Source organism: Magnolia sinica, chromosome 19, assembly GCF_029962835.1.
Source record: "Magnolia sinica isolate HGM2019 chromosome 19, MsV1, whole genome shotgun sequence".
Taxonomy (NCBI): Eukaryota; Viridiplantae; Streptophyta; class Magnoliopsida; order Magnoliales; family Magnoliaceae; genus Magnolia; species Magnolia sinica.
Genome location: NC_080591.1, coordinates 66,182,919 through 66,210,335, shown reverse-complemented (window position 1 = coordinate 66,210,335; position 27,417 = coordinate 66,182,919). Strand labels below are relative to the sequence as shown.

The window sequence follows — 27,417 nt, the reverse complement described above, 5'->3', positions numbered from 1 at the left end:
CTACTAAATGCTCTCCATATATATACCACACCCATAAGAGAGATCCGGTGATTAAAAAAACAAGGTGTACTAGGCCTTCACAAAAATGTACGTTCATACTTACAAACAAGAGGTAGAGAGAGAGAGAGAGAGAGAGAGAGAGAGAGAGAGAGAGATCGTATCTCAAAAGGAGACGTGTGGGAGTCTTCACTGCCTCCACAGGATGGACTAGATATCTGAACCACATCTCAGTTAGCCCTATATACAATCAAAGGTTTCAATGGGTGGGCATCCACTCTTAACTTTTGTTTGTGATGTGGCCCACCTAAGTCATGAATTGGACTGATTTTATGCCCATGGCCCACTAGGTGCACACACATCATGGAGGGGCCACTAAGCTCGACCGCATGGGAAGCTCCCATTAGGTTAACCATATAATACATTTCTTATAGGGTATTAGAGATCATATTTCTTCATGGTGAGGATTAAATGCAAAGAGCCCACATGCTAAGAGCCTGCCGGAAGGGCCAGTGTAAATAAACGATCTTAGGCGTGACATGTGGCAAGCACCCCTTGATACAATCACACCCCACCAAACATCTATTCACAGCTTTAACTATTGTGTTCAAATTATCAGACATTCCACAAGTGCGTTTATAGGGGGGAAGAAAGATCATCGGAGAAATGGGTGGTCAAATCGTGGAATCTCAATCCCCAAGCGCCAAAATAACCAAATTAGGACTAAGTTTATGAAAATGGGCCTGACTACTTAGCTGCCGATTAATAAGGAATCAGACAATTTATGAAGGGGAGGGCTAGCCCTTCAAGTGAATTATTTTTACCTTGAAGACAATGACGTTTATCACAACAGTAATAACTTTGTTGCATTCACAAACAAAGTAAGCACATAAAGAAAAAATAGGAAATATAAGACCAAGTATTGATTTTATTAATCTGAATGAGAATGCAAAACAATTGGCAGAAAAATAAATAAAGCAAAAGATATTACTGACGACAACTTATGCAAGCGACACGGCTATGAATGGTTAGCAATCCTCTAGACTTGAATAATTGTGAGACGGTTATCTAAATCTAGAGGGCTATAAGATGGTCGTAGTGTAGCCAACAGGCTGTGTCCTAGAGAATTACTGAGTAAAGACTAAGAGATTATGGGTCCAATGACAAAATCATAGATAACCTAAATTAAATCCAACTTATTACGGTGATATGTGGGACATAAGTGGAAAGGTTAAACTAGGCTAAGATAAGATAGATGTTCATGTTAGATGGAAAGATTTGACAAGCACCGTTGAGCTAAATAAGAGATCTGTTGAATTGGATTGGCGAGGGCCCCAAGCTCTTTATTTTCTGCTGCTTTTATAGACTTAAATTAGACAGTAGCTTTGTGTATGATCCCTTAGCTGATGGGATCAATGGTATGATCGGTTAACAACCTTGGCTTGTTACATTTCTGTTTTGAAGTTGGGCCTCTCAACTACTACATTATCTTGTATACTTACTGCACAGCTTAGTGGCCTACAGTTATGCATGTCCAATTAAATTTGGCCATGTGTCTCGGATACCACCTCCTTAATGTGATGTTGGGTTAGGCATACTCTTTTTGCATGTACGGTCATTTTGCATGTATAGCATGTATCTTCTTATCGCGTGTCACTGGGATAATGAACCTTTAGGCTTGGCTTTCAATCATACATTCTTCGTCCGTGAGTGCTATGGCATTTACATCATCTGACAGAAGTATCCTTCCTATCCTTGCTATCTTCTCTCTACGCTCCATAACTACCTTTTCTGGTTTCCATGCATTTTATTTTCTAAAGCTGGCCGTAACATGTCCCACACAAACCAATGGTCGGCATCCATCCCCATTGTTGGCTTTGGCATGGGCTACCTCACTAGTAAATCTCACTGTTTCTTTGCCCCAAGTCCTAGAATTGAGTATAGAACCTGATGGACGGAGCGAATTCTACATAAACATGGTAGGCCCCAAAAGCATGTTTTTTTACACGCTGCCCCAAAAGATGTGGCAGATGATCTGGTCTCCATCCCTGGTACAGCAGTTGTTTTTGCCTTTTTGGCACCGGGGATGCTGCACGTATATAAATCCACTGCGTCCATTAGGTGATCTACTCGATGTAAGATCATCCGGGAAAAAAAAAAAACCAGTCAGATCCACAATTTTGGTGGGCCACACCACACCGAACAATGGAGACAGATGCCAACCACCCTTTGGTTTGGACCATCTGATTTTTTTACTTCCGAGTCTGATTTGATGATTGTAGGGTAAATACAAGGGTTCCAGCTGATTGACTAAGTTGATTTTTAAGCGTACAACATGGTGGCCCCACATAGCTTCAGTGTGTAAAAGAAGTTTTGTATAGTCAAAAGAGGTGAAAGAGAGGAGAGAAACGCCTATCCAGGTCTACGGGGATTGTAGAGACAAATGAAGACCCTTGTAACAGTCGAAAAATGGGGCAACCCAACCATTGATGGCAACGCATTCAGCGTTTGTTGAGAAGAGAGATCCAATTTCTCTCAACAAAAGCTGGATGAATTTGCCACAAAGGAGCAATAAACCTGGACAAAGGAAACCAGGCTCCAACATTTCTTGCTACCAAACAGCTCCTAGTTCTTCAACAAACACAGGGGGCACGCTCTGGTGGTACAGTGCTGATATAGGACCCATGTGATATGCATGCATGATATCCAACCCGTCCATCATGTAGCAGTGCATGTTAGAAATAAGGTTTATGTGGACAAGCTCATCATATTAGAAATAAGGTTGAGAGGAGACGCCCACCCTTGAGTCCTTGATTCAATGAGGGTTCCCTCGTGCCGTTTATATGGAATCCCAACCATTCCGACCCTTCATTGGCTTGCACTAAGGGTCAGATCAAAAATGAGCCTGGTTTGCAATCAGGTGAGCTGCAGTGCAAACCAAGGGTAGACATTCCCTCCCAACTTATTCCATGTGCTGCCGCCCACCTGACTTTTGGATCGATCTGATTTTCAGGAACTACATGTAACATGAGTTCAAGCATCTAATGGAAAGGTTGGATGTTCCAAACACACCATGCACCCCACATCTCCCAGCGCCACCACAGGAGGCTGGTACCACTGGGGTCTACCCCTTACACAATGCTAACCATCATTTATCGATTTTTTGGCACAGAGAAATTCTAAGGTATATTTCAAGGAGTGTTTGGCTGCACCAAAAATTTCATGAAATATCATGAATTTCTGCACCAAATTAGACGGATTAATCGCAAAATTTCATGATACTCCGTGCAACCAAACACACCCTTAAAACATTTTCCACTATCACTGCCTTTGGGGTGCGTCCTTTGGAATGTCATCTGGGGTTACTTTGAAATGCAGCCTTAATCTATCAAGCAAATTCTAATATTTTGTGCTCGATACATTGGTTTGATATTTATGTGGACAAGCTCATCATATTAGAAAAAAGGTTTTCGCATAAAGGCCCACGTAACGTATGGTGTAGATGTTTATGGAAAGAAAAAACAGCAGCTGAGACTAATTACTGACAGTCTAATACCCATTTCACCATTTCACTAAAAGACTGGGGAACACAGACCCATCAATTTGCCTAATCATACTGGTACACCTCTATAACCTTGCCATCAGATGCACTTGGAAAACTGACAGGGAAAAAAAAAAAGGAAAGGAAAAGAAAAAACAAAAAGCCTCACGTCAGGTACTCCATCGGCAATACCAACTTGTAATAGTTCCGAAACCGTTGCATAAAACAATGCACAAGCCAATATGAAGATCAGCTGTATGTCTGGCTGCTCTCAAGTTACCTACCAAAATAGTGGAAGCCGAAATGTAGGGAGACTTGAATGAATGTGGGGCGTAAAGTGAAATCTAGGAAAAGGATTTTACCTGAACCTCTTGCAGGAGTTCTTCAAGTTCCACTGTTATCTGCGAGAAGGATGGCCGATCAGTAGGAGTTCCCTCCCAACATCTCTGCATCAAGTCTAACAGCTTGGGGTGCATGTTGTCAGGAAGTTCCGGTCGCAGACCCTAGAAAGCATATGCACCAGATCAGCCTTCTTTATGGCAGGTAGGAACGTCAAAAAAGGAAGGAAAAAAAAGGAACTACTTTGAATGTTTAGCTTTTAATCTCACAACATTGTGTTGTAAAGCTCGTGCAGTCATAGAAAGAAAGGGTAAAAAAAAAAAGAGGAACTACTTGGAATGTCTAGCTTTTATCTCACAACATTGTATTGTAAAGCTCATGCAGTCATGCTCAATACAGCCACTCGTGGGTCATCATGTGCGACACATGTACAGAGAATGTGGACTACACATCAATTTATCTCAACCATCCATTGTTTTCATACACCTGCAGCCCAGCTGACTACTAAACCTGCCTGAATCTTGGGGCATGGCACATACATGGTGGGTCCCTGAATGACCTGTATCTCACATGTGAGATCCAGATTTGGATTGCTACACCTATCCTATGATGATATAATATTTGAAGATATGTGCCAATTAGGCTGACCAATGGAACGAAGCCCCAGAATCATGTGACAAAAGGTGCATGACCTGAAAAAGAAAGTTCCTTACATGTTATGCAGCAAATGGCTTGTGCTGTACATATGTTCTCAGAAGTCCTTACTAATGCAAACTTGAGACGAGCCAGAAATTTTCAGCGATGATAACTATTGCATGGAAAATCTGATTTTTATGAAAAGAGTATAATACAAGATTCTCATAAGACAATGTGTCAGATGCGGAAAAGGCCCATCTCGTGATGCAGTATGTTCCTATTATGGTAAAATAGTTCACAAAAATTAAAGAAAATAAAAATCAATTCAATTGGATTTCAAGTCGACTCAAACAAAAACTCAAACTGATCAAGAGTCCATCCACTTGTCTGGGTTTCGCCAAGAATTACCAACAATGTTTTTTAACTATTAATTATCTTCCAACTCTTGATATTCCAGATTCAATTAAGACTTGACAGCCTTCAACAGTTTTCAGGTGACTAAACTTTTCTTTCTTTCTTTCTTTTTAAAACATAGGAACTGGATAAAATAATCCATTTGACAAAATCACAAACCTGTCTCACTCCTAAGGCAGCTTGTAAGGGTGTCAGGTTATCATAAGGGATCTGCAACATAAAATCGTAGCTCCATCATTTATCAAAGAAAGATTATTCACAGGCTTTGTTAATTGACCACTGAGTCGTTAATTAACAATGGGTGTGGGTTCTACCTTCGCTGTTGCTAGCTCCCACAGTACAATAGCAAAACTGAATACATCTGCTTTTTGATCATATGGTTGATGATTTATAACCTTGTGCAAGATGAATAGAATTCATTAATGAAATGAAAACAAGCACAGGAATATAACAATTTAGAAACATGATAAAAAGAAGGAATGAAATACAAAAGCACCACTAATGGTAGCTACGATAAGTTTTAAAGATAAATAAATAAATAAATAAAAAGGACTAGAAAAAACTATGGGGCTGTGATTTCCAACTTTTCCACCATTGCCCCACTAAATAATGACCATGACCTGCTGTGATTCATGAAACAGGAAGGGTCAAAATGTCAAGACGGAAAAATTATCTAAAGGCAGCTCTAATCATCTCGAGGTGAATTGGATGGTATTGGATTTGCACGTTTACCAAAAACCACTAAATTAAATGTTAACGTTGCAACAGTGGTTGGGCCAGTATGATTAAATAACTGCTACATGTCCTACATTTTATGTCCCCCTTTCTCCGTATCCAGCAGGAACTCTCACTCAGGAAATTAAAGCAATTTTTAATTTCAATGAGTGGGGGGGGAGAGAGAGAGAGAGAGAGAGAGAGCAACACCTCAGGTGCCATCCATCTGTATGTTCCAGTCTCTGCTGTCATTACACCCCCGTGACTTTCGAAGCGAGCAACACCAAAGTCTGCCACCTTTACAACCTTCATAAATAATTGAAATTAGATCTATTAGACCAATTTGAAGTGCCTTGTTTAATAGAACAGATTAACTATATAATGATTGTCAGTATCAAGCTTAGCCTGCAAACATTTATCCCAAACTAATAAATCCCGCCACATTCTTGACTGTCAAGTTGCCTTGACCACACTGTAGAAAATTTGCCGTTGGTTCCCACTAAGGACTGACAGTTAGATTAGATGCCATTGGTTTTCTTGAAATACTAAATCTCAGAACGGGTTTTTTTTTATAAAAAAAAAAAAACTATGCTAATGATACTTCTGGAATTACAAACTCATTCCCCGACAAAGTATAGCAGATATGCAACACTTAAATGCTTCCAGATGTTCCCCATTGTTGTTAATATAATGCAGACCTGTGTTTTATGGGACGCCATCTGAATGGTTAAATGGTTTTTCACGGACAGCCGTCAGTTCACCTTTGCAGAGTGGTAGCAAAGCTAAAAGACAATCAGGGCAGTTATCATTGATTCATTGTTGAGAATACAAACTCACCATTTTCCCAAGTTTTATTATGTCTGTGTTAGTTTCTTATGTTATTTCTTGTGGGTTTCGTCCTAACCAGTTCGCTGTAGCTTTTCTCATCATCATAACGCCTTAAGGATTTTAGGCCCATCGGCCTTTTTGGCAATGCCTATAAAATCATTGCAAAGATCCTTAGTCTTAGGCTTAGGGCTGTCCTCCTCAGGGTTATTTCCCTATTCTAAAGTGCCTTTGTTGCAGGGAAGCAGATCCTCGACAGCGCTCTTATTGCCCACGAGTGCCTTGACTCCTGCCATAGAGCTGGTAGGCAAGGTGTTCTTTGTAACCTGGATCTGCAAAAGGCATATGATCACATCAACTGGACCTTTCTTGATTATATGTTGGCCCGGTTGGGGTGGAGGTCTTGGATTAAAGCATGTGTATCCTCAGCCAAATTTTCAGTTGTTATCAATAGATCTCCATTTGGCTTCTTTAAAGCTTGGAGAGGCCTGCGCCAGGGAGATCCCTGCTCTCATTTTTATTTTTATTTTGCTTTTTGGTGGTTTCTGAAGCTCTGAGCAGGATGTGTCAGGGCCAGGCTGTTGGCCTCTTTGGAGCTTTGTGGTTGAGAATGTGTCCCCCAGCATATCAGCCATCTCCAGTTCATTGATGATACTCTGATTTTCTGTGAACTTGATGTGTCTATAGTGAACAATCTTTAAAATAAAATAATATAAAAAAAATCATTCACTGTTTTGAAGTTGTCTTGGGGCTTAAGGTCAATTTGGCCAAAAGTGAGCTCATTGGGATTCGGTTGCCTAAGAAGAGTTTGTTCGTTTGGCTGGTATTTTTGGGTGCCAAGTTGGATCCCTACCCTCCTATCTTGGTCTGCCTCTCTGTTTGGGTAAGCCTAACAAAAACCTTTTGGACAAGGTGGTTGAGAGAACGAAAAGGAAGTGGCCGCCATGGAAAAGTCGCCTTCTATCTTTTGGTGGTAGGATTACTCTGATCAAGGCAGCCCTCTCCATCCTCCCAGTCTACTTCATGTCTCTTTTCTGCTGTCCTAAATCTATCCTTGATCGGATTGATAAGCATCGAAGAGATTTCCTTTGGCAAGGGGGAGCATCAAAAGGTAAATTTCACTTGTTGAGTTGGAAGGAGGTGTGTAGACCCTTTGCCAAATGGGGTGCGGGTATCCGCCAGCTTGATGTGGTTAATTCTACCCTCTTGGGGAAATGGGTGTGGAGGTTGGGTGCAGAAGAAGGCAGCTGGTGGAGGTCAAGTATAGCAGGCAAATATGGCTATTCAGCCATGGGTTGGCGGATTAATGAATCATCACCATATAAAAGGCGCTTTTCTATGGAAAGCTATTGCTCGTACTGCAACTACAGTGCTCTCTAGGATGGGTTTCGCCATTGAGGATGGGTCAAGGGTCAGATTTTGGGATGATGCCTAGTGTGGTTAATTCTGCCCTTTTCAGCAAATGGGTGCGCGGAGGTTGTGTGCCGAAGAGGATAGCTGGTGGAGTTCAATTATAGCAGGTAAGTATGCCTATTCAGCCATGGGTTGGTGGATTAATGAATTATCACTGTATAAGGTGTCCTTTCTCTGGAAAGTTATCGCTCATATTGCTACTAAGGTGTTCTCTAGGATGGGTTTCTCAATTGGGGATGTGTCAAGGGTCAGATTTTGGGATGATGTCTGGTGTGGGGAGTCCCCCCGCTGTGCAAGGATTTTCCTGCCCTGCCTCTTGCTCTATTTCTCGATCAATTGTTGTTTCTCACATTCCGGTAACAAGGATGTGTGGGTTCCTCCGTGCCGTCGGAATCTTCATGACTTTGAAATCGATGATCTAGTTTAGCTTCTATCTCATTTGCAGGGGATCCATCCTTCTCTGGGTGCTAGCGACTCGCTGGTGTGGCTGAGGGATAAGTCAGGCTCTTTTTTGATGATGTCCTTCCATTTGTTTCTCTCAAAGGACGGGCCTTCTAGTTCTTCTCACACCAGTGTTGTTTGTTCCTACAGCATGCCTCCCAAAGTTGTTGCTTTTGCTTGGCAGGAACAGGGTCCTTACCATCAATAACCTCCGAAAAGGAGCTATGGCATTCCCAAACATCAGCCTTCTCTGCTTCAGAGATACAGAATCCATCAACCACTTGTTTATTCACTGTCCATTTGCTTCAGCTGTTTGGTCGGCCTCTCTGTCTTCCTTTAGTGTCAGTTGGGTTATGCCGTGCAACAACGAAGGTCTTTACGGATGTTGGCATGCTGGTAGTGTCAGCAAGAAGTAGGGGTGTACATGAACCGAGTTAGCTCGCTCGGTTCAACTCGGTTTGAAACTGAGTTCAAGCCGAGTTCGAGCTTGACTCGACTCGGATCGAACCCCAACTCGAATTGAACCAATTCGGTGACTTGGTTGGTTATTTTGATATTGATGTTGCTCAGCAAGTGTTTGATGAAATAACTCAACGAAGGCGAGAAAAGTATGGATATGAAACAAATACCCTTGTATCTTGATTTTTATGTTGTTTGCAGAGTGTTTGATGAAATACCTGTAAACTAATCCTGCTGCTTTACATTCTGTGAGAAATTGAAGGTGTACTCCATGTGTTTGAGAAAATGCCGCTGAGGCTCGATCTTGGCTCGACCTCGGCTGTAACTGGCCGGAGCTGCTGACCAAACCTAGCCGAGCTAAGTTTGAGCTGTGGTCAGTTAGTGGCCAAGCCGAGTCAAGCTATGCCAAGCTTGACTCGGTTCAACTTGTGTACAACCCTAGTGAGAAGGGTAGGGCCAAATAGAAGGCCTCTTTCCCTGCTACCCTGTGGTCCATTTGAGACAAAAGTAATAATCACTGCTTTTGCAACAGATCTTGCTCTATTTCTTAAGGTTATAATCGGGTTAGGTTGTATATTAGGATTGGGTGCCCTGAGCTCTAAGGTTGTTTTTGGTTTTATTTCTTTTTGTTTTCTTTGTTTGCTTGATGTTTTTCTTTGTGCCTTTTGGCCTTAATAAAATCGCACTATCTTTCAAAAAAAAAAAAAAATAGCCTTTTCCCAGCCAGATGGGTTGGGTTTACGGATATTGTTTCACCAATCATTCCTTAGTCCTAGCCTCCTGCGTCAGTTTTTGTAGAAAATGAACCGTGATCCTATCTACAAAAATGAGGCTTTGATCCTTTAAAATCTCAATTAATACAAACATAGCATCTTGCTGCCTTGAGAGATTTGTGTTAGCTCATCTCTTCTCTTATCATGGTGTCTCAGCTAGGTTAGGCCATCATCCTCTTCAAGGCCTCATTTCAATGTATCTCACTCTGCAAGATTTTTCACATCCGAAATAGGAAAATATCTCACTCTGCTATTGTTCAGCTCATATGCAAGAACAGGTTCCTTATCATAGATAACCTCCAAAAGAGCTATAGCACTCCCAAACATCAGTCTTCTATGATTCAGAGATGCAGAGTCCATTGACCACTTGTTTATTCACTGTCCATTAGCTTCAGCTGTTTGGTCGGCCTCTTTGTCTTCCTTTAATGTTTGTTGGATTATGCCATGCAACATCAAAGGTCTTCTCAGATGTTGGCATGCTGGTGGTGTTGGTAGAAAGGGTAGGGCCAGATGGAGGACCTCTTTGCCTGCTATTTTTTGCCCCATTTGGGGCGAAAGGAATAATTGCTGCTTTCGCAACAAATCTAGCACTATTTCTAGGATTATTAGTCAGGTTAAGTTGTATATTAGAAATTGGGTGTCCAGATTCTTTTTCCAAGGGTGTTTTTGGTTTTGTTTCTTGTTGTTTTTCTTTGTGCGATTTGGCCTTAATAAAATTGCATTGTCTTTCAAAATAATAATAATAATAAAAGCCTTGTTCCAGCCAGATGGGTCGGGTTTACAAATATTGTTTCGCTAATCATAATTTAGTTTTAGCCTCCTAGGTCAGTTTTTGTAGAAAATGATGTGTGATGTGATCCTATCCACGTAAATGAAGCTTTGATCCTTTGACATCTCAGTCAATAAAGAGGTAACCTCTTACGGACTCGAGAGATTTATGTGTTAGCTTGTCTCTTTTCTTATCGTGGTGTCTCAGCTAAAGGTTAGGCCAGCATCCTCTTCAAGGCCTCATTTCAATGTGTCTCCCCACCAGATGAAAGAAGAAAATTTCGGGCTCAGACTCTAACACTAGGAAATCGTATGTCATATTAAAGCATCCCGCCACACTGTTGTGTGCATGCATGAGTGGAAAAGTTGCATTTGAAATTAAACCTAGTACTCTTCCTATGTGTAGATTACTGCTTTTGAGTAACTATAGTCATCTGCAGTTTGTCAAAATCAAATCCTTTTGAAGCATTGGTTTACAACGATCTCTAATCTCACACTTACATGGAAAAAAATGTTTATCATCGTTCAAAATATGTTTGACTTTCACAAGTAACAAATTTTAATTAAAAAATAAAATAAAATAATAAAACAACTTTTCATGAAACCATAGCCACTAAAGAAATGCAAATAGCAAGCAGCAGAGAATGCTACAAACCAACACAGTCAGCAATCACAAAATGTCACATACACGATCAGTGTCCATCAGCAGGTTGGCAGTTTTCAAATCCCTGTGAATTATGTTTTTTAGGTGCAAATACTCCATCCCTTTGCATACATCAATTGCAAACTTCAGCAACATAGATAGCTCCAAGACATTATGATGTTTATGCAGAAAATCATACAGACTTCCTCCAGCCATATACTCTGCAAGCAAATAAATAACCACCTTATGTAACTGCATAGAAGAGGGATATGCAAAGCAATTAAAAAAATCCAATTTCGATGATAAATGAAAGTAAGCACATAATAGAGATTTGTCTGCTTAACGACATATCATTTACAATGCTGCAGAAAGCATGAGATCAGAAATGATATCCAAAAACAAAAGGCTCTACACAAGCTTCTAACAAAGATGAAATCAGAAGTGTGTATCTGAATTTCTTCCAACTTATTTAACAAGTAAGAGATAAGCAAAGAAAACCAGATGCTTCTTTAAATAATTCAAAAAATTTCCGTAAGCCCATATTCAAACTTGGTCAACCTACAATTTCTATTGTTTCTTTCTTTTCAACAGGTAAGCAACCCATGACCTCAATGTTGAAGCAAACAATGCTTTCCATTGAGCACTTGTGTTGCACTAAAGCCATGGAACTTTAAAGTACATCTAGGGTCAGAAAATGTACCACAATTAAATTGAGTGTTTATGTTAAATTAGAAAAGAACGTGGAGAAGGGATTACTTGCAAATCGTTGGAAATGGGAGAGGAAACAATTGCATGGTTTTCAGTATCATCCAGTGACTCAGGAGCAAATTGGGGAAGAGAGGGGAAGGGAAGCCATCACATGGTTTTAAATATCATCTGATATGACTCGGTCCAATCAGTTTGGGAACTGGTCCCAGTTAAGAACCTGGACAGCAAAATCAGGAGACTTGGCCTCAACTTGGTCTGACTCATTGGTCCATATAGGGACGAGTCAACCAAATACAGAACAAGTCAAGATAAGCATGCAGTATGGCGCATATAAATACATGTTTCGGTTTTCACCCATTTTCAGCTGTTTTTTCTTCATTCCAAAGCTTAGGAGAAGAGAAAACAATACTAAGGGGACTTGCCATTCATTGCAAGAAAAACACTTCCAAATCTTTGGATTTACAGTCCAAAATTTTTGAGGAGAAACTATTTTTGTGTTTGTCAAATCTGAAGTAAAATGTCATTTCTTTTCTTCTTTTTATCCTTTTTTTTTTGTAAATTGGTGGTTTTTAACTCAAAACCACCCCTACATCCACGGATTTGAGCTTCAAGACCATGGATCAATGATATTTAAAATATTTTTAATAAAAAATATTTAATTTACAAAAATGGTTTAGTCTTTTTTCTAGTTTTTCACGTATTTAAATTTGCTTTAACATATTATGGTAGTGACATGATTTTCACATAGATATCACCTCAGATCTATGATGCTATGAATTTATTTGCATATTTTATGGCACACTTGTCACAAGGACAGGGTTCCATAGTCATCTAGACATGTCAAAGATGGCATCTATATATAAAGCAAGATATTAAGTCAACTGATATAAAGTTTATGGAAACAAGGAAAAACCTCCTCTGGACTCCCTGCACGGCACATTCCATTGAGCTCATGCTAGAGGAAATTGGAAAGATGAATGAGTCATAGCAGTTATGCCATCAAAGGTGATCACCAACTTCATCTACAACCATACTTAGGTGAGGAACTTGATAAGGTGTTACTACCACCATCATAGCCTTGTTCCAGTTATATGGGGTCACCTTTACAAATCCTGTTTCACCAATCAATCTTATCCAAGGCCCTACTTGTAATTATCCAAGCCTTGACGTCCCTTCTCATCACCTTGATCTAATTCATTTTAGATCTCCTCCCATCCTCCTTTCTATCCCTTCAACCTGAATCAAAGTTCCCCTCCTTATCAGGCCATCTCTTTTCTTCATGGAATATGTAGAAACCATCTCAATCAGCTCTCCATCATTTATATAACCCAATGGGGTTACTCTGCGGTTGCTTCACATGACTCATTCTTGATTCTTTTCTTCTTCTTCTTCTTTTCCATACATCAATCTCAACATCCACATCTCTAAAATGCTCATCTCTACACACTCTGCCTCCTAATTGCCCAGTGAAAAGAACCTTGAAGCATAACTGTTTTCCCTGCTAGTACCGACTGATAAGAATGAATATGAATATGAAGGTATAGTATTCAATATTCATAGGCTTTTCAAGTATATCTAGAGAAATTCTAGAAACATTCTCAAGGTTGTCTAGAGAAATCCCAGAGATACTCTCAAGCTCTAGCTAAAGATTTACTACATAGGAAGCTTCTAGAATTATATTGCAAGAATTCTCTCTCTAACAGCAGCCAACCCCAATTAGTTGGGATAAGGCTTAGATGATGTTGGTGACTACATATACAAATTACAATAGGCATACAAAGAGAGAAGACAGGAGAGAGAGAGTGAGAGAGAGAGAGAGAGAGAGATTACAAGAGGCATACAGAAACAGAGACAGAGACGGACACAGAGACGTTTGGTTAGGGAGGCACCAAGAAAGAACAAAAGAAAAGGGAAAAGGGGAAGAGGAGGAAAAAGGGTTTGAGAGAAGATGACGATGAACTAACCTGGCTCTTTGAAACCAAAAAAAGAACCTTAAAGCATAGACATTGTTTCTCTATCGAATGATGAGAATGAATACAAAGGTATAGTATTTATTGCTTTCTCAAGTATGACGACAATGAATATAAAGGTATAGTATTTATTGCTTTCTCAAGTTTATCTAGGGAGATGCTACAAATCTTCTCGAATTTTAGATAGATATCTGAGAGATCTTCCCAAGCATATCTAAAAGATCTACTACCAAGGAAGCTCCTAGAATTATAGATTACAACAATACCCTTATTGTAGATGGTAATTACAAGAATATACCCATAGTACATATTATCCCACAACAAAAGAGTACATTGCACTATTTCCTGACGCCCAACACCATGTCCCATAAAGCATAGCCACTCAATAGCTACTTTAGAAATGTTCTCTTGAGTTTCATTGGCATGCAACGTTCTTACAAGGGCACATCTCCACTTGATCCACCCAACTCCAATCCCATGGGAAATATCCCTTAAATCTCTCCATCCTTTGGATTACATAACCTAGGTAAAGAGTCGCCTGGCCATCAATTTTAAGTAAAGCATTGCCTCATGCTAGAGCTTCACTCAGATACCCTGTCTTGCTTTGGTTAATTTTTACTAAACTTAAGAGCTTTCCTCCAAATGAGCTTTTGCCCCTTCTGTACTCTAGTCACCAGCAACACAACATCCACAAATAACATACACCAATGATCTCTACCTAAATACTGACAGTTAATTCATCTATAGCAAGTTCAAAAGGTACAATCTTATGCCAATTAATGTGTTGTGTATCAATATTGCACATGATATCGCAACTCCGAGAATGGGAAATATCACAGGATATATTAGGAAATATCACATATCTCGAGTAGAAGTTTCACAGTTTGAGATGAACTTCGGGCAACTTTAGGGAAATGGTGAAATTCTTCATTGAAACTAAAAATGTTAAAAGACACAACTACAAACTTAGAACTCATTTAAAAATAAAAATAATTAATTAATTAATTAATTAAAAAAAGCAATGCAGAAAAGTTTCTCCATCGTTTAGGAAAAAACCATGAAGTGTCAGCCATAGATGATGCAAATATATCAAAATGAGTTCACATCATTCAAGCAATAAAACACACGATACTACAAAAACTAAAGAAACAAAAATATACCTAAGTATCAATGCACTTGGGAGCTACCCAACCTTAGAGATTGTTTGGTATGGCTAACAAAATACATGATTCAGCTTCAAGGACAAGCATTTCATTTGCCCATTTCAAGAGGAGAGTAATGAATTGCCAATACCTTGCAAATGAGGGGATCTTTAAATTTGAAACTCTCCTCTAGAATGATGTAGCTCTTTCGATTTTATTACAAGAATCAGGTTTATCTCCCTACATTTCTGTTTACTTCTATTAGTTCTTATAATCCCATCCTCACTCAGAAAAGAAATAAGAAAATAACCAAAGAGAATATAGTGTTGAGAAACCCTTTTTTAATCAAGGAGTTCTAAATCAATATTCATGGTCCTATGCACCCCAAGAGAATATGGTGTACTGAAAGGAAATATCAAAGTAACAAATTCCTTTTTTTGCATTCAAAATTCCGAAGAAGTTACTCATAATTGTTTTTCTTATGACATAGCAAAGGGAAGGATTGAACTCAAATTGAGGAAATTAAAGAGAGAGAGAGAGAGAGAGTAGATACCAATTGTGGATTCATCACTCCGGCTTAACTACCATAGATAGAGAAGAAAATATCCAATGACGAACTGTGGAACAGGGTATCCAAAAACAATTTTGTAACAGCCATTGTGTTACAGTAACAGTGGGAACTGTAACACATTACGGGCCATTACAATTGTTTAGGAAATGGCTGTAATGGCTGTTACGAGGACCATAACTGTGCTGTAAGAGTAACAAAGGTGGCTGTTATGGCCACCATTACCTTTATTGATTACCTTGTTGTAGAATTAATTTCCAGCAGTCTAGTTTATTTGACAAGAAACAGAAGGAAGAAAACCCTCCGAATGAAGGACTGAACTCTGGATCATGGGTTGCAGGGTCATGGGAAAATATCACAAGATAGCTTGGCCAATATCATTCATATCTTGGAAAAAGTGTATTCAAAGAAGATATTATTTCGCACATGGGAAAACTGAGATCCAAGTCCAACAGATTGACAACATTTTTAAAACTTACGCCAACAATCAGTGTAGACCAACTTCTACAGAGAACTCATATGTCTCACTAGGGGCCCTGTTCGGTTTGGTAAATACCTCAGTAATGTAAGATTGTCATCATTACAAATTACAATACCCATTGGCCCTAGTCAGAGTACTTTTGACCCTTTTTTACAACATTTGGTTACCGCCCATAAATACTGGACAGGATATGATGATGCGATTACTAGAGGGTTTTCTTAGTCATCGCAACATCTCTTCCTGTGGGCCCATACCTTATGGTGCTCCGCACGCCTCTATATAAAGATTTACAGATTGACTGTTTGGGTGGGCCATGAAAGCGGACTTCAATTGCATGGTGTATTGCATGGCCCCCACTTCAGGGCTGTGTCTAGAGGCAGTCCACCGTGGGCCCCACCATTATGAATAATTTCAATCCACACCAGCCATCCTTTATCATCTCAATTCACTGCATCAACGCAATAAATGAGTATGATAGTGAGAGCCTGTTTGGTTTGGTAAATACATTAGTAATGTAAGACCGTCATCATTACAAATTACAATACCCGTTAGCCCTTGTCAGAGTACTTTTGACCCCTTTTTTTTATAACATTTGGTTACCGCCCGTAAATACTGGACAGGATAAGATCACACGATTACTACAGGGTTTGCTTAGTCATTGCAACATCTCTTCCTGTGGGCCCATACCTTATGGTGCTCCGCACCCCTCTATATAAAGATTTACAGATTGACTGTTTGGATGGGCCATGAAAGCGGACTTCAATTGTATAGTGTATTGCATGGCCCCCACTTCAGGACTGTGTAGAGGTAGTCCACTGTGGGCCCCACCATTATGAATGATGTTAATCCATGCCGACCATCCTTTATCATCTCAATTCACTGCATCGACACAATAAATGAATATGATCAAAACTTCAGGTGGACCACACCATAGGACACAGTGGTCAATGAACACTCACCAATCAAAGTTGCTTCAAGGGTTCATAATAATAGGATCAGGCTGATAATTGTCGTTTCCTTTGATCCAGATCTGTGTCACCTCATCAACAAGTCGGATGGCAAATAAACATTACAAAGGGCCCTAGGGATGTTTCAAATGGTGGGCGCCCAATGATCACTTTTCCTAGCCTGTAATACCACATTCCGAATTTGGATCTGCGACACTTTCTGGGTGGAAGGGGACCCTAAAATGGCTAGCAAAATGAAGGGACGGAGTGGAAGAAACCCCACATCACGGTCGGGTGCAACAGAGCCTTTCCAACAGCACATTGTACCCATGTTTGGGCTAACTACTACACAACACATTCGAAGTCCAATGAAAGCTTTGCAACCAAAGCACTTAGAGGAATGAGCCAGTGCTGGGGATTAAACAAGGACGGGCCCTGATTTGCATATGCACATCATCCTTTCAATGGAGGTAGAAGGTTTAAGGCCAGTGAGGATGAAGAGTACGACAGCAAGGGGATGGTGGACGAAATGGTAGAGGTCAATAGAGGAGGAAGGAAGGAGGCGGGGACTTTCTCACTGAGAGAGAGAGAGAGAGAGAGAGAGAGAGAGAGATATGCTTGTATATAGTGTTAAGCTCAGGAGGTTGCAAAATCATTTGAAGTCCGCTAGACCACCAATACCAACGAATTGTCCTCTCGTTTCAGAGGGAGTGATGCAAACCCGAAAGGGAAAGCAAATAAATCAATAAGAAAATAAAGAGGTTGCAAAAAAAGACCCAACAATCCTCTAGCCAAATGCTAGAGATCACCAATGCGAGACTATGAGCAAGCTCAACAATCTATATATATATATATATATATATATATATATATATATATATAAAGCTCAACAATCCTCTAGTCTTGAACTAGAGATCACTTTTCCCCCCCTTTCAACAACTACCGTAGAGAATAAGAAATTTCATAAAGATAATATTAATCAGCTTGTCTTATTCCATAGGCCATAGGTCCTATTTATAATCAACCTTATAATCAGTAATAAAAGATATAGAATATAAAAAACTATGAAAATAGGAAGGCACCTAAATAACAAACCATTCTAATTAAGAAAATGCCTAAAATAAGAAGATACTTAGATAAGAAAATATTTAAAATTATTCTCTGCCTAAAATAAAGATATGAAAGAAAGAACAAATTTCCTAATCTAGAAATTTGAAAGAAATGGGAAGTGATGATGGGCTAAAAAAGGAAGGTGGTCCTCTTCTTGTATACATATGCGAAGTGTGCTCGCATGAGATGCGAGCATTTCTTCGAATCTTGATCAATTGGCACAAGTGGCCATGTGGTTGCATCAATTTCACCCAGCTTCGAAAACAACTCGTCCTCGAGTTTAAATTGGTAGTCATAATCATGGTATTCCAAATCGGTTACGTAACGGTAATGGTCATAACCATTACGCGTTACGGGGTCGAAACGGCCGTTATAGAAAAACACGCCATAATGGCCCCGCAACGGTCCCGTAACAGTCCATAACGGTCCAGGAATAACATTTTTCAAAAAAAAAAAAAAAAAGGCCGTAACGGCCGATACGGGGGCTGTAACGGCCGTTCGGCCCGTATCATAACGGTAACGGTGGTGGCCGTTACGGCCACCGTTACCGTTACGGAACACCTACTCATAATCTCCTGCGAAAATCCTCGTTTGTAGCTCGTCTTCTTCGGCTTTGCTAGTAGTTGATGGTGGAGACCTACACGCGTAACGGGTAGTTGGAGCATAATATGGTGTTGAAACACGAACAATCTTTTCTTTGGCTTCTTGTTGGTCTTCCGAGTTCTAGGCATCGATTGTGGCCCCTTGGTCACAGTTGTCTTTCGATTTGCATACCTTAGTTGATATTGAGATGGTACTATTGTGACCTCTATGGAGTTTGTTGTTATGATTGTAGCATTATCCATATCTTTGACCATCAGATTGCCCATATCTGTTAAACCTTTTGTCTCTTCAATTGGATCATTCGTCAACTGATCTTTTGGTTTTACTTGAATTTCCTCCGATATAACCACTGGTCCATCAACCAATCCAAACGAGGATTCCTTTTGGGTTGCCACACTATCTATAACCACGCCATTCCATGGAATGTCAGATAAAACAGATTGAAGCCCATAAAGCTTTTCCTGTTCAATCAAGGGCTTACAGCAAGCTCTCACAAACTCCTTGAATTCCTTGAATTCATTTGCAATATCTTCCTTGAATGCTTTAATCTCCTTCTTGACCTCCTGTAAGTTCTCCTTCCGCATCTTTTGAATATTCTTAAGCGTCACTGACATTTCCGTGCGATAAGATGCTTTTGGATAACCGACATGTGGGGAAGGGTGTTGAAAGCAATCACCATAAGGCACATATGAAAATGGATATGACTCAAGGTGACATGAATGGCGATCTTGATCATCGAAGTAACTTGGATAAGAATAGTGTGATGGATATGGAAACACATGGGAGTCCAAATAGGGATAATTGTATGACACATGAGAACATCTTCCTATCCATGATATCTTCTTCTTCTTTCTTTCTTTCTTTTGGTAAGGAAAGAGAGGAAGGGCAACGAATTGATATGTTGGAATCGGATTAGGATGTGGTGGGATTGGAAGAGTTTTTTTTCTTTTTTAGAATTAGGGTTTGATGATTTTGAGATGGGGAAAAATGAGGAAAGAAAAGAATATGAAAGATGACGGATGAATGAAGGGGAAAGATGAAACGCTAGATTGAGATGAAAAAAAATTTACCTTATAGTTTCCCCAAGCGCAAAACTTGCTTTGATACCAATTTGATGCAAATCCGAAAGGGAAAGCAAATAAATGAATAAGAAAATAAAGAGAATGCAGAAAAAGACCCAACAATCCTCTAGCCAAATGCTAGAGATCACAAATGCAAGACTGTGAGAGCAAGCTCAACAGTACTCTAGTCTTGGACTAGAGATCACTTTTCCCCCCTTTCCACAACTACCGTAGAGTATAAGAAATTTCATAAAGAGAATATTACTCAGCTTGTCTTATTCCATAGGCCATAGGTCATATTTATAATCAACCTTGTAATCTATAATAAAAGATATGGAATCTAAAAATCTATGAAAATAGGAAAGCACGTAAATAACAAAGCATTCTAATTAAGAAAATGCCTAAAATAAAAAGATACTTAGATATAAAAAATATATATATTTAAAATTATTCTCTGCCTAAAATAAAAATATGAAAGAAAGAGCAGATTTCCTAATCTAGAAATTTGAAAGAAATGGGAAGTGATGATGGGCTAAAAAAGGAAGGTGGTCCTCTTCTTGTATACATGTGTGAAGTGTGCTCACATGAGATGCGAGCATTTTCTTCAAATCTTGATCAATCGGCACATGTGGCCATTTGGTTGCATCAGGGAGATTTACTATATTTTCATCGACAACTTACGCTGACAGCTCTGTCAGTGTATTTTGGCTGACAATGACCGAGAAATTGCTGCAGTACCTGAACAACCATATACCATCATCATTGCCCACTTAGCTGTATTTACAGCTGCATTTAGTTAACCAGACAGGCCCTAGAAGCCCCCCCACTTGTAATTGCACCCTCATGCATAATGTTGATGTATCTCTGAGGGACCCCTTCCCTCCTCAAATCTGACCAAGTAACCTCTTTAAGTACACCATGTTGTATTCTGTCCAAAGATTGGAATTTGCATGCTCATGTAACATTGTCGGTAAATGGAATTTGCATGCCTAAAAGAAACCAAAATTTTGAACATAAAAGCCAAAATTAAACTAACATAACATATTCTAAGAGCAAACCTGTTACTATACACAGCTCTGGAAGCTTTGTACACGCACCAATAAATCGAACAACATTCTTGTGTTGAACTTCCCTGCATACCAACATAAATTTAAGTTTCCAGGATCTGACAAACTAGTTGAGGCCTACTATATTTATATCTCATTGAAAATTGAAAGAGAGAACAATTTAAGTTGTGACATATATTAAAATTCACTAGTGAAAGAAAATATACAAGTATCAGAAACAAACTATATTCAGCATTCAGTTCTTGAAATTCATCATCTGAAATACAGAAATCAGTAAAAGATCGACAGTTTACATAATATAAGTTGTCTTTTTTGACAAGTACATTACATTGTAGGTTAACAAATTTAAATTGCTTCCTAAAGTTCACATAACCTAAACTGGTAAAAAGACATTCAAAAATATTATTCAAAGGTAAGAATAAAGAAGAAAATAGCAACAAAAATTAATCATGCACCTTAATTATATCCACTATAGAATAGAAAATGTTAGCAGTTGGCTTGAAATGCTCCATTAATTTATCAGCATCAGAAGAGCTTAGGTTGTCCATGCCTAGCAAGCTTGTCTGGCATATACTTGTATGAAGTGTGAAGCAAAGCGGCAACCAAGGTATCCCGTATCGGTATCGGTTGGCGTAACGGTGCCCTCCAAAACCGATACGGATACGGGGGCGTAACGGCGATACGAGGGCGTAACGGCGCAAATTTTTTTTTTGCCAAAAAATATGAAAAAATATGGATTAAATCCGGAATATTCTAAGCATTCCAAATATGCATTCATTTATAAATTGGAACATGTTTATGGTGGTGTAACGGTCCACTCTTTGGTGAGAAGTTGTATCGGACTGTCTGATGAATTTATGAACCAAATAACCTGAATTTGACTACAAAATTCATATATTTAATTTTCTAACTATCTACTATCAATGATAGATATATTAGAATGAATGTAATATGAAAATATCTTACATTTAGGTGTTTGCAATTATTTTTGAGGGCCAAAATTCATGCGTAAATAGAAAAAAATATATAAAAAAAATATAAAATGGCACCCCAAATATGTAAAATGCACATTAACATGTTCTACTATGATTAACACATCATATGACATCATTAAAACAGCAAAAGAATCATTAAAAATGATTTTTTGAATTTTCAAAAAACGGGCAAAATTCATGAGTAAATAGAAAAAAAAAATATTAAAAAATATAAAATGGCACCCCAAATATGTAAAATGCACATTAACATGTTCTACTATGATTAACACATCATATGACATCATTAAAACAGCAAAAGAATCATTAAAAAATGATTTTTCGAATTTTCAAAAAAAGGGCCGAAATAAATGCGTAAATAGAAAAAAATATTAAAAAAATATAAAATGGCACCCCAAATATGTAAAATGCACATTAACATGTTCTACTATGATTAACACATCATATGGCATCATTAAAACAACAAAAGAATCATTAAAAAATGATTTTTCGAATTTTCAAAAAAAGGGCCAAAATAAATGCGTAAATAGAAAAAAATATAAAAAATATATAAAATGGCACCCCAAATCTGTAAAATGCACATTAACATGTTCTACTATGAATGATTAACACATCATATGACGTCATTAAAACAGCAAAAGAATCATTAAAAAATGATTTTTTGAATTTTCAAAAAAAGGGCCAAAATAAATGCGTAAATAGAAAAAAATATTAAAAAAATATAAAATGGCACCCCAAATCTGTAAAATGCACATTAACATGTTCTACTATGATTGACACATCAAATGGCATGATTAAAACAGCAAAACAACCATTAAAATTTGATTTTTCGAATTTTAAAAAAAGGGGCCAAAATTCATGCGTAAATAGAAAAAAATATTAAAAAATTATTAAATGGCACCCCAAATCTGTAAAATGTACATTAACATGTTCTACTATGATTAACACATCATATGACATGATTAAAACAGCAAAACATATTAAAAAAAGTATAAATACCTATTTTTGACGAATTTCTGAAAAATGGCCCACCGAGCTTTGATTCAAAAAAATCTGTAATATAATGTGTTTTTATCTCAAATACCTAGCTAAGGTTGGTCGAAATTAGTAGTAGAAGGAGTGAAAAACAGTTTGGAAGCAAGAGGTTTCAAAAAAACAGCAAAAAATGAGCTAAAAATGAAAGAAAAAAAAGTTACCGTTACAGGCCCGTTACGGCCGTTACACCCCGTAACGGGCCGGTATCGGCTTGAAATGCTCCATTAATTTATCAGCATCAGAAGAGCTTAGGTTGTCCATGCCTAGCAAGCTTGTCTGGCATATACTTGTATGAAGTGTGAAGCAAAGCGGCAACAGATTCAAGTGTGAGAGCAAGGAAGCATCTGTTTCAAAACGTAAACAAGTATAAATGGACAGGAAGCGGGAGCAGGGGCAGGAGTCCGAAGCGGGATTCTGAGAGGAAACGGCACCTGATCAGAAGGATCCTGCAATTCCAACATCGGATGCTAGAGATCTTAATTTTTTGATAATTTGACTTCTCCAGTAACTAGCAGTAGGCAGTGTTTTAAGCATCGACAATATCGGTCGATATATCCCATGATATATCTTGTATCCCACCTATGTGATATGAAACGCACAAGCAGTGGGATATATCCCACATGCTCAATCCATTGAGCATTTTTTATTTTCGATCTTTTTTTCTATAAATCATATTAAATTAGTGTCAAATTGTTACAAATCCATGAAAAATCATAGATTGGGAGCTTCAATTTCAAGATTTGGAGGAGATGGGCCAAGTTGTAGAAATATTAAAAAATCAAAATTTTCCCAATTTCTCGCAAATAGGTTGTAATCTATATCCAAACATAAAAATCAAACATGTATGTAACCTGATCTAGTGATTCTTCTTTTGCTTTTGAATGTGTTGCTTGTGTTTCCACACATCTTCTTACATCTATAAATTATATGAATAGACTTTGAATATACTTGCATCGACTCACTTAGACAGCGCATAGATTGGGACCCCATACAAAGAAAACATATTGTGTGCACTTGTTTTTCGTAATGCTTTGATTTATAAGTGTGTGTTGATGTCTTTTTTAACAATCACTAAAGTTTCATTGAAAAATTCGACCAATTTCCCAATGTTTCCCCATGTTTCCAACAACAGTGATACATTGTGCGATAGAACCGATATATCCCAAGCAATAACAGATATGTATCCATATCCCAAGGGTGCGATACATAATGCGATACCAATATTTCGAACAGTGGCAGTAGGTAGGCTCAAGTGCAGTGGTGGACATGATTGTGTTGGCATGTGTGTAGTGTCTGGTAAAATGTATAGGTAAGATCCCTACTAATTCATGCAGCCAACTACTTCAGCATGTCCAATCAACTTTCAATTCGATGGAGGGATATTTGTGTACCTCAGTTCCAACTTAGTGCATGTGCTTACCTGCTATGAGTGATGTCAAGATGAGTCTCTGCCATAGGTGATTACAAGAGCTCGAGTAAAACTGGAAGGGAGATAATATCTCATTGGTAACAGATGGTCAAACTTTTCACCAACATACCAGTTAAAAGCCATCCCCAAACTGTTGGGAGAAAAGATAAGATTATGGTTAAGAGCTCATGTTGCAAATACCTAAGCCCATAGGTCCCTGGGAAGAAAGAAAAGCGAAATCTTCTTGCACCAATATGGGGAATAGTATTTCATCGTTAAACCATAGAACCCTGGAACCAGGAAATAGATATGATATACATATACATAAATGGATATGGGAGCATGCATGACTCTCCATTGTCCAAAATACAGGATATGATATGGGTTATGGTCAGTGTTCGAAATATCGATACTATCGGCCAATATATCGGCCGATATTATCGGTATCGCAGTCCAGCGATATGATATCCTTCGAAAGAGACCGAAAAGTTTTTTTTTTTTTAAGGCCAAATATCGTTCAAGATAGCGTCATTATCCGAAAAAATCAGGAAAAAAAAAAAAAACAGTTGATGGATTTCAGTACCTATAGAAGAGATCACCAATATCGGAAGCTTCCATTTGGTGGGTCATTCGAATCGAAGCGTCGTTCGTAGGTTACTACAGATAAAATCTCCGATTTTGAAGAGAAATCTGTCGAAATCCTCGCCGATACTTGAGATATGGGAGAAATTTTAGGGTTCTCTGCTTTAAAAAAAGGAGTGCTCGAGCCCTTTTTAAGGAAATGGGGTACCGTACCGCACACGACTGAGCTGGTGTGTTCACGTCACAAAGTTTTGTGGGTCCCACCATGAGGTATGTGTTATATCCAGACCGTTCTTCCATTTGGCGAGCTCTTCGTAAGGCTTGAGCCGAAAAATAAGACAGATCCAAATATCAAGTGGACCACACTGCAAACAGCAATGGGAGATTGAACGTCTACCATTGAAACCCTTTTGGGGATCATAGAAGTTTTGGATCAATATGATATTTATTTTTCCTCTTCATCTAGGTCTGTGTGACCAAAGTAACAGATTGGATGGAAAATAAACGTTATGGTGGGCCCTACGAATGTTTTAACGGTGAGAATCAATCCCCATTGTTATTTGTGGTGTGGTCCACTTGAGCTTTCGATATGACTCATTTTTTATTTCATGATCTAAAATGATTTCTCCAAATGCATGAACGGTGTAGATATAATAAATACATTATTGTGGGGCCATGTAACATTGAAACGTTCGTACAACTCAAGCTTGAGCAGCGTCAGTGCCGGACGCGGATTTCCTGTTAAAGCCTTTCGAAGGAAGTCCCTACTATTGAAATCTTAGGTGGGGCCTACTATGATGTTTGCGAGGAATCCACTCCGTCCATCTATTTTGTGAGATTATTTTAGGACATGGGGTCAAAAATGAGCAAGATCTGATACTCGAGTGCGCCAAAAACGTGAGGATTGAACGTTAACACTTGAAATATTCGTGGGGCCACAGAGGTTTTGAATCAGACTAATATTTGTATTTTCAATTCATCCCAATAGGAATGGCGTTATGAACAGTACGGATGGCATGTAAACATCACTATTGACCCCAGGGAGGTTTCAATGATAGGAATTTCCCTACCCACCTTTTCCTTTAGTGCGGCCCACTTTAGTCTTGGATTCTACTCACTTTTGCTCTCAAGTTCTAAAATGAGCTCAAAAAACGGATGGACAGGGTGGATTTCTTACAAACATCACAATGGGCCCCACCTAGGTTTCGAGCGCAGGAACATTGCAGGAAATCTGCATCCGTCACCGCCTGTATTCGAGTGTGGTGGGAAGAGGATCGTGTAGTGAGCAGTGTACTTTGTAAACTTTGTGGGGCCCGCTATAGTTCATGTATTTTATCCACTCCATCCATCCATTTTACCAGATAATTTTATGGTTTTAGCCTAAAAATGAAGCATATCCAAAGCTCAAGTGGACCACACCATAGAAAACGGTGCAAATTGAACATTTACCGTTAACAAATCCTTAGGGGCCAAAGAAGTTTTGGATCAAGCTGATATTTTTTCTTTTTCTTCATCCATGTCTTTGTGATCTTATGAATAGGTTAGATGAAAAATAAACATCACTGTAGGTCCTAAGAAGGTTTCAACGGTGGAAATCATTATTCCTACTGTTTTGTGTGGTCCATTTGAGCTTTGGATATGTTTCAAATTTGTGCTCAAATGGATGGACGACGTGGATAAACCATGTACATTCACGATCGGCCCAATAGAGTTTATTCAATACTATAAGAGCGTATTTAAGTGCAAAACTTTTATGGCCCACTAATGGTCAATCACCATTGTTTCTTATGGTATCGTCTACCTAATTATTGGATCTACTTTATTTTTTGGATAATATCTTGAAATGATATGGAAAAATGGATGGACGGGGTGGATACTGAATATAGTTGTATTAGTTCAATCGAACAACGCATAGCTTAGGACCCTATACAAAGGAAACCTATTATGTGCACTTCTTTTATGAGACTTTATGATTTTAAAATGTGTATTAAGATCTTTTTTAATAATCCCTGAAGTTTCATTGAAAAATTCAACCATTTTCCCAATGTTTCCCCATGTTTACCAAAAAAGTGCGATAAATTACGCGATACAAACGATATATCCTGTGCGATAACCGATACGTATTTGTATCCCAAGGGTGAGATACATTGCGCGATATCGATATTTCGAACACTGGTTATGGTAGCCCATTCATAACATACTATTCAAATTTAGTGATGTGAATTTTTAGCAAAAACATGTCACCTATTCTATTAATTGGTAGTTTTATCAAACGGAGTTTTTTAATCTTTCTAGCATGATAAATTCAACAAAATTGTTGATGTTTATAACTCTTACAGTATGCACATACCATATATACATTAGGACAAGAATTTAAGAAAATTGTCAAGATTTCAAATAATGAATCTAATAATAGGCTTTAGTTAAAACACATCCTAGAACTATTCTACATGTCAACAGTACCACTATCAGTCTCGTGTCACATCAAAAATCATAATGTGCCATAGGAAGACAAGATGAAACAATGAGCCAATAATACTATGACGGTTGTGCATCTATTCACCTTAAAATCGTGACTTCTTGAGCAAATTCGACCTCTAAAGTTTCATTTAAGTGTTCTGATCTGAGAACTTTCACAGCAACATCAAGTCCCAGATAGATTCCACGATACCTGTACAAAAACAAAGCAAGGAATTCATAAATCTTAAGTTTTGACAGAAACTAAGAAGAGTAGGGTGAGGTAAGAAGAGGAAGAATGGGAATAGCATGTTATAGTTCCT

At 38.6% G+C, this 27,417-nt stretch overlaps 1 protein-coding gene across 7 annotated transcripts in view; it reads right to left on the bottom strand.

Annotated features, from left to right (window-relative positions):
* Positions 1-3,450: 3,450 nt before the first annotated feature.
* Positions 3,451-27,417, bottom strand: part of LOC131234800 (serine/threonine-protein kinase STY46-like) — a 57,000-nt gene continuing 33,033 nt past the window's right edge. For 4 of the 7 annotated variants that reach the window (XM_058231766.1, XM_058231768.1, XM_058231764.1 and 1 more), the window contains 7 exons: positions 27,201-27,308; positions 20,612-20,685; positions 11,009-11,184; positions 5,852-5,947; positions 5,242-5,322; positions 5,087-5,137; positions 3,825-4,041 (listed from right to left, as the gene is read on the bottom strand). In XM_058231766.1, the coding sequence (XP_058087749.1) occupies positions 3,883-4,041; positions 5,087-5,137; positions 5,242-5,322; positions 5,852-5,947; positions 11,009-11,184; positions 20,612-20,685; positions 27,201-27,308 (745 nt within the window). In that variant the 3' untranslated portion in view covers positions 3,825-3,882. The other 3 variants (XM_058231763.1, XM_058231765.1, XM_058231767.1) reach the window with 3 other exon arrangements.